This window comes from Sinocyclocheilus anshuiensis, unplaced genomic scaffold (assembly GCF_001515605.1).
Source record: "Sinocyclocheilus anshuiensis isolate Anshui unplaced genomic scaffold, SAMN03320099.WGS_v1.1 scaffold598, whole genome shotgun sequence".
Taxonomy (NCBI): domain Eukaryota; kingdom Metazoa; phylum Chordata; class Actinopteri; order Cypriniformes; family Cyprinidae; genus Sinocyclocheilus; species Sinocyclocheilus anshuiensis.
In genome coordinates, this window is record NW_015547660.1 from 29,462 (window position 1) to 37,872 (window position 8,411).

At 38.1% G+C, this 8,411-nt stretch overlaps 1 protein-coding gene across 1 annotated transcript in view; it reads right to left on the reverse strand.

Moving 5' to 3' along the window:
* The window catches only part of LOC107702228 (phospholipase DDHD1-like), a 26,598-nt gene extending 26,141 nt beyond the window's left edge, over window positions 1-457 (reverse strand). The window contains exon 1 of the mRNA XM_016504475.1: window positions 4-457. Within this exon, the coding sequence (XP_016359961.1) occupies window positions 4-399 (396 nt within the window). The 5' untranslated portion in view covers window positions 400-457. The remainder of the gene's footprint in view (window positions 1-3) is intronic.
* Between the last annotated feature and the right edge of the window lie 7,954 nt (window positions 458-8,411).

Below are 8,411 nucleotides of genomic sequence, written 5' to 3' on the forward strand. Positions count from 1 at the left end.
ATCCTTACCGTGGTAGTAGTCTGAGGCAGGGTTTGTGCAGTCTTCTGTATTGCTGGTATGGAGGTAGCTGGTGACAGGAGTTGTGCGTGGGTTCAGATGGCCCCTAGGAAGGACGTCTGAGGCAGGATCACCATGGTTCCCGAGTCTCAGCATCATTCTGTCCCGTAGCGAAGAGTGTCTGCCCGTGTCTGCGTACATCCCTCTCCCGATGGACTCGTCGTAGAGGCTGATGAACGCATCGTTTCGGTCTCTAATGCCAAAAGACAGTTTATTGCCAGGATTGTTAATAAACCGTGTCTTCTTAGTAAGACTGCTCATAACTCCTTCCTTGTGGAGCCAGCGGAGGTCCCGACCGGAACTGAGCTCTGTGACGTCACCCAACAAGGGCCATGACGTCATGTCAAAACAAAACGTACCTGACACTCAACCTGCCACTATAGCTTATCAGCTAAGTTACACCATGTCATGTTATTCAGCTGTGTATCGCTGGTCAGGTGAGCAGGAATGGCCAGCGTGACGTCATACCACAACAACAAAAAAGTAGCTTAGAAGCGACTTGCCACTTTTAAATGTACATTAAACGATTTTTTTTGTCATGTTATTGAGCTGTTTAAAGCTGCTTTATATCCGAGGGCAAAGACGAAGAACCGGTCTGACAGACTGCAATGATTCCTGCACTGAAATCTGCACTACGTTACCGGATTTACGCGCTGCTCCAAACCTGCCGTCTTTCAGCCGAACCGGAGCGCGTCATTTCACCGAATCACGCTCTTCCGCTCTGTTTATCTATAAATGAGTCCGTGTCACAAATAGAAACATACGTCTGTGCTCTATTCCAGTCAGACTGACTGCGGCTGACCTGCTGCCGACAAGTGCGGGATGTACGGCCTTACGTCACAGGAGACGTAGTGCGTAAGAGCACACGTATGAGCGCGTAGCGCATTTGTTACTAGGCAACCAGGTAAGCCATTTGGCCAGCCAGAGCGCGCGCGTATTTGTGGCTAAACAAGTCCTGGATTCTGATGGTTTGAAGTAAGATGCACCCGTTTAAACACAAATACATTTTGTATTAAAATAACAAGAACTGAAGTTTTTGAATAGATATAGGCAGTCACGTGCAGGAAAACATCTCACATAATGACACATTACAGTAGGCCTATAGGCTATATTATATATGGTAATTAACTCACATGGCATAGCACCGCGTGACTCAAAATAATAATAAAATATAATAAAATAATTAATAGTTCATTGTATCTCGTAAAAAGCTTTTGACAGAGCATGCATGCAAATGTTAGTGACTAATTAGAAAAATTTCTCCAACATGACTTAACTGTTATTTATTAATGTTTTTTTTTTTTAATCTAATGATGTTTGAACCTTAAACCTTTGGGTTTCCTACCAGGATCCTTAACCCTTTGATGCACAACATGGGTCTAGAGTTTATTTTTTCTATATCTTTGCAAGAAATTAATTTCATCATTCAGAAGTCCATGAATTCATCAATTAACTTGTTTTTGATCATCACAGATCCTTTTTTTTTTTTAGCTTTCTTACTTTTTGAATAAAAATCGTTTTTGTGTCACTATACCCTTCTGATGCACAACATGGGTCTAAAATGACCCATATTCATTTCCTATGTTATTTCAGTTATGGATGAGTGTTTCTTTGCTGAATCGCTCAAAGGAATGTTTTTCTATTATTTAGTATTCCAGATAGTCTTTAAATATGTTGTTTTTGACTTCCACAAATCATTCTGTTTATTTTTTCCTTCCTTACTTTATAAACAAACACAGTTGTTGTATTTCTACATCAGTTTTACACCCATGGGTCTAAAATGACCCGTATTCATCTCCTATGTTATTTCAATCATGCCTGAGTGACTCTTTGCTGAATCTTTGAAGGAAATGCATTTTATCATTTATTATTATTCCAGATATTCATTAATGAAGAATGTGGCAAAGTCGTCAGCTGATATATCCATTGAGATGATTTTGATTAGTTAAAACAAAACATGCATTTACATACATTATGTGCAGAAAGTAATAAAGAAGAGATTTCAGTGGAGATCTTAGAATCCTACAAAGCAAATGCTGGACAAAGAGAACCCCCCACACCTAACCCCAAACCTATCAATACTAGGGGGTAATAATCCGGCATCGTGTCCGTCAGGAGTCTCAGTAATCTGGGCAACACGTTTCTTAGAGCTCACGTAGAGTTTGAGACTCTACACATGAGAAACAGAAACACACTGTTGTTGTTGCTGCTGCATTAAGCTCTCCAAATTCCCTCGCAGCATTGATTGCAGATGCAGTTTTTGAACCGCTGAACCAGATTACACATGAGAAGAGCTTCTTCACCATCATACCTGCACTGTCATCTAAGCTGGAACTAGTGTTGACACTCTTCTCTTGCTCTTTTTATACATAGCCTACTACAGCTTCATCTAACAGGACTCTGGCTATATGTGTCAGTTACTGAGGGAAATCCAGGAGACCAAGTATGGTGTTGTGACTGTGAGCCCGAAAGAACTCTTCACATGTGTGTAAACTTTGATTTATTTGACACCTGCATGTCCTCAAGAGCTTTTAGTCTCTTGATTGTTAGTTTGGTCGTGATTATCATGTGTATGTTCTCTGAGCTCTTTTCTGGTTTTGGGCTTTTAAAGTGGAGGAGATGATCAGTTCACGTGTGTTACGTTCTCCAGCGATCTGTCACTCAGGCGCCAATCGATTAAATTTGAGATATTGATATTTTTTACCCAGCCCTAGTTACCTTGCGAAATGGGTAGATTGGTTATGAAGTCAATGTGGGACCAAGGTCGTTGGGCTGTAGGAAGAGGCTGAAGAAGGCCTGCCGGGGTTGTCTAGATGGCTTTGAGATGACACAACTGACAGTTATTTACAAACTGGGATGTGTCCGCATTCATGGAGTCCCACCAAAATTGGTTCTGTAGCAGTCGAAGGGTGGCAGAAATACCAGGGTGTCCGGAGCTAAGGGATGAATGAACCCAGTATTGAACCACAACACAGAAGTGTTCCCCGGTGAACATTCTGGAGGAGCTGGTTCTTGTATCTGCCATAATATCTCATTGAACTGAAGCAAGAATGATAGTGGGAGGAAGAATGGGTTCAGTTGAGCACTTTTGGATGGTGTGGTTGAATTGACGGAAGAGGGCATCTGCCTTGGTGTTCCGGGTGCCTTGGTCAGTAAGTGATGGAGAACTTGAATCGAGTGAAGAACAGGGCCCACCTGGCTTGCCTGGGATTTAGTCTTTTAGCTGAGAGCAAGTACTCTAGATATCTGTGATCTGTTAAAACAAAACAAAAAAAAAAGATGTCTGGGCCCCTCCAACCATTGACACCATTCCACAAAGGCTGCCTTCATGGCTAGAAGTTCAGGGTTGCCCACAACATTGTTACGTTCTATGTAACTACATTCACATCATAGTCAATTTCTTGGAAAAGAAGGCACAAGGTTCAAGCTTTGATGGTGTTCCATTAAGTTGTGACAGAATTTCTCCTATCCCTGGGCTTGAAGCATCGATCTCTACCACAAATGGAAGTCTGGGATCAGGGTTTTGCAGTATAGGAGCGGACGTAAATCATTGCTAAAGATCCCGAAATGCCTGGGTTGCTGCTGAGGACCATTTGAGACTTGTTCCCCCTCCTCGAAGCATTGAAGTGAGGGGAGCTGTGATCAGATTGATGTTTCTAATTAACCGTTGATAGAAGTTAGCGAATCCCAGAAACTGCTGCAGTTGCTTCATAGACAGAGGCCAGTTTATGATGGCTTTTACTTTGGCATCATCCATGGCGACTCCTTCAGCACTAATGACTTTGGCATATAAATGGTTATCAACATTGTAGAACAGCTCTCTCGTGGTCCACATGCTCTTCCATGGAGTTTGAGTAGATAAAGGTGTCATTAATTTACACTATCACCCAATGGTTAAGCATGCTGCGGAAGATGTTGTTGATGAATTCCCGGAACACAGACGGACTATTAGCCAATCCAAAGTGCATAAAAAGATATTCATAGTGCCCATTGCTTGTGGAGAAGGCAGTTTCTGTGAGGAATGCTGAGACGCATTAGCGTGAGGATCCACGTGCAGCTTTATTTTAACAAACGGGTAGTCAGACAGACAGTAGTCAGCAACAGAGAGGCAGAACAATAATGCAGGAATAATACGATAAACCGGTGTCATGAACCAGGCAGAAGTCAGGGCAGGTAACAACAAACACCAGTCCAGGAAGACAAAGCAAGGTCAAAAGGCAGGCAGCAAACAATCAGAGAAACAGAGCAGCAGTCCAAAACAGGCAAACAGGGTAATCCAGACAAAGAGTACAATGCTCAAAAAATGTCGCCATGGCAAACAAGACTTCGCAAAGAGCATCAGTCAGTTCAGAGCTTATATACTCTCTAAAATTGTCTACAGGTGCCAGGTATTCAGGTTAGCAGTGGCATTGTGGGAAATGTAGTGACAAGTGGAGAGTCAAAATTCAGGAGAGGGAGCCCTCTGGTGGTCGTCTAGAGGAGCCTCAATGTCTGTATCCATGTCATGTTCAAGTGAATGAATGAATAAATAGAGTCATTTATCATCTTGTTGAGTATCCTTATAAACAATCATTTATGTCTTAGTATTTGTGATACTGCGTGTAATTTGTTTATTTGTTCTTATTGTGAATACTTTTTAATTAATTATTCTGTTTCTAGTCTATAATTTAAAGGCACAGTCTCTGAAATACCACATGCCTTATAATTAGCATTTAGCAGATGTTTTCCAGTTAGGAGAATGTTTGAGAGAAGAATTATGTGTGGAGAATTATATTTTCACACAATATTGTGTACTTTTTGTCTTTTTTTCCTCAGCACCAGAATGTTTTTAATAAAAATGTTGGTTCATATCCTTTAATAAAAAAAGCACATCTGAGTCGTTATCCTAATGTTACAATAATGTGAATGCAATTAGTATATTTTTGAGATAAGTTTTTTAATATAATGCAGGTTAATATTGAACAACAAAGGGCTTTTATTTGGAACAGTCACCATACTGCAAGCTGGATTTGGTACGGTTTTATCAAATTCTTATTATTTATCAAATTCGTACTAGTAAGAATTTAATCAGAGAGCTCTCTAATCCAGTTCTTACAAGTAAGAACTAGAGAGCTCTGCAATTAAATTCTTGTTAGTAAGAATGCAATTACAGAGCTCTCCAATACAATTGCCACCAGTAAGAATTGAATTAGAAAGCTTGAAATCATGTTCTGATTGAAATAGTATTTTATTACATTTTATGTATTAATAATTTAAACTTAAAGCAACATTTTTATGAATGAGAAACATCTTGTGTTTTATTCATACCGGTGTTATTAATATGTAAAGTTACCATGTTATTAAAAGGGATTGTCAGAAGAGCCTGTCAAGTTAACCACCACCACTAGATGGGAGCAAATATTAACGTTTATGCCTCACCTACCTAACACTTTTGACCATGCAGTTCCTCACCTTACACAAGTCAATGTAATGTTTATTAAATGTTAATTTATGTATAATGTATATAAACCATTTTCAAAAAGTATTTTAGTGCACTTGATGCACTCCATTCATTCATTCATTCATTCATTCATTCAATCAATCAATCAATCAATCAATCAATCAATCAATCAATCAATCAATCAATCAATCAATCAATCAATCAATCAATCAATCAATCAATCAATCAATCAATCAATCAATCAATCAATCAATCAATCAATCAATCAATCAATCAATCAATCAATCAATCAATCATATGATGGCTTTTACTTTGGCATCATCCATGGCGACTCCTTCAGCACTAATGACTTTGGCATATAAATGGTTATCAACATTGTAGAACAGCTCTCTCGTGGTCCACATGCTCTTCCATGGAGTTTGAGTAGATAAAGGTGTCATTAATTTACACTATCACCCAATGGTTAAGCATGCTGCGGAAGATGTTGTTGATGAATTCCCGGAACACAGACGGACTATTAGCCAATCCAAAGTGCATAAAAAGATATTCATAGTGCCCATTGCTTGTGGAGAAGGCAGTTTCTGTGAGGAATGCTGAGACGCATTAGCGTGAGGATCCACGTGCAGCTTTATTTTAACAAACGGGTAGTCAGACAGACAGTAGTCAGCAACAGAGAGGCAGAACAATAATGCAGGAATAATACGATAAACCGGTGTCATGAACCAGGCAGAAGTCAGGGCAGGTAACAACAAACACCAGTCCAGGAAGACAAAGCAAGGTCAAAAGGCAGGCAGCAAACAATCAGAGAAACAGAGCAGCAGTCCAAAACAGGCAAACAGGGTAATCCAGACAAAGAGTACAATGCTCAAAAAATGTCGCCATGGCAAACAAGACTTCGCAAAGAGCATCAGTCAGTTCAGAGCTTATATACTCTCTAAAATTGTCTACAGGTGCCAGGTATTCAGGTTAGCAGTGGCATTGTGGGAAATGTAGTGACAAGTGGAGAGTCAAAATTCAGGAGAGGGAGCCCTCTGGTGGTCGTCTAGAGGAGCCTCAATGTCTGTATCCATGTCATGTTCAAGTGAATGAATGAATAAATAGAGTCATTTATCATCTTGTTGAGTATCCTTATAAACAATCATTTATGTCTTAGTATTTGTGATACTGCGTGTAATTTGTTTATTTGTTCTTATTGTGAATACTTTTTAATTAATTATTCTGTTTCTAGTCTATAATTTAAAGGCACAGTCTCTGAAATACCACATGCCTTATAATTAGCATTTAGCAGATGTTTTCCAGTTAGGAGAATGTTTGAGAGAAGAATTATGTGTGGAGAATTATATTTTCACACAATATTGTGTACTTTTTGTCTTTTTTTCCTCAGCACCAGAATGTTTTTAATAAAAATGTTGGTTCATATCCTTTAATAAAAAAAGCACATCTGAGTCGTTATCCTAATGTTACAATAATGTGAATGCAATTAGTATATTTTTGAGATAAGTTTTTTAATATAATGCAGGTTAATATTGAACAACAAAGGGCTTTTATTTGGAACAGTCACCATACTGCAAGCTGGATTTGGTACGGTTTTATCAAATTCTTATTATTTATCAAATTTGTACTAGTAAGAATTTAATCAGAGAGCTCTCTAATCCAGTTCTTACAAGTAAGAACTAGAGAGCTCTGCAATTAAATTCTTGTTAGTAAGAATGCAATTACAGAGCTCTCCAATACAATTGCCACCAGTAAGAATTGAATTAGAAAGCTTGAAATCATGTTCTGATTGAAATAGTATTTTATTACATTTTATGTATTAATAATTTAAACTTAAAGCAACATTTTTATGAATGAGAAACATCTTGTGTTTTATTCATACCGGTGTTATTAATATGTAAAGTTACCATGTTATTAAAAGGGATTGTCAGAAGAGCCTGTCAAGTTAACCACCACCACTAGATGGGAGCAAATATTAACGTTTATGCCTCACCTACCTAACACTTTTGACCATGCAGTTCCTCACCTTACACAAGTCAATGTAATGTTTATTAAATGTTAATTTATGTATAATGTATATAAACCATTTTCAAAAAGTATTTTAGTGCACTTGATGCACTCCATTCATTCATTCATTCATTCATTCATTCAATCAATCAATCAATCAATCAATCAATCAATCAATCAATCAATCATAATCAGTGTTTGAAATGAACTTTTTCACTCACCAGATAATTTGGCCATTCATTTTTTAAAGTTACCAGCCACTCAGAATTTCTACTAGCCAAATAAAAAAATAAAATAATAATAATAATAAAAATAAACCAGATTGTCATAGTCACAACACAAACTTAATTACACATTTTGTATTAAAATCAGATTCTGAAATTTGAAAAAGTAGTGCCATAAACTGAAACACTGTACCTAATGCTTTGAAGAGATTAAATTATGGCTGTGGTGACAGTATCAGGTTTATCGACCAAAATCATATTATTTCAGTTTGGCAGATGGTAATTTATGAAACCAGCTGAATTATAGTCAAATGCAATACTCATGTATTCTTTCTGAGCTGCACATAAAATGTGCTAGTGAAGAGTAAAATGTGCAACATATTATACTTAAACTGACATCAATTGAAGCAAATACTTTGTGTGTTGTTAACATGAGGCAACACAGTAAACACAGCTATGTTGTGTGATAACACTGTATGAATGTATTGTCTGTAAATCCACTCTGAGTTGAAGCGGTATCATTAAACATCTTTAAGGGATGCTCTCAGAATGGCCTTAATGACTTGATTGGGCATGAAGGAGGATAGGTGTGTTGTTCTAGCCCAGTACGAGTCCTCTGGCTAGTGTTAAACTGTAATTAAATGCCATTTGATGTTTTCACGGATGGTTATAGACATCCACCCTCATTG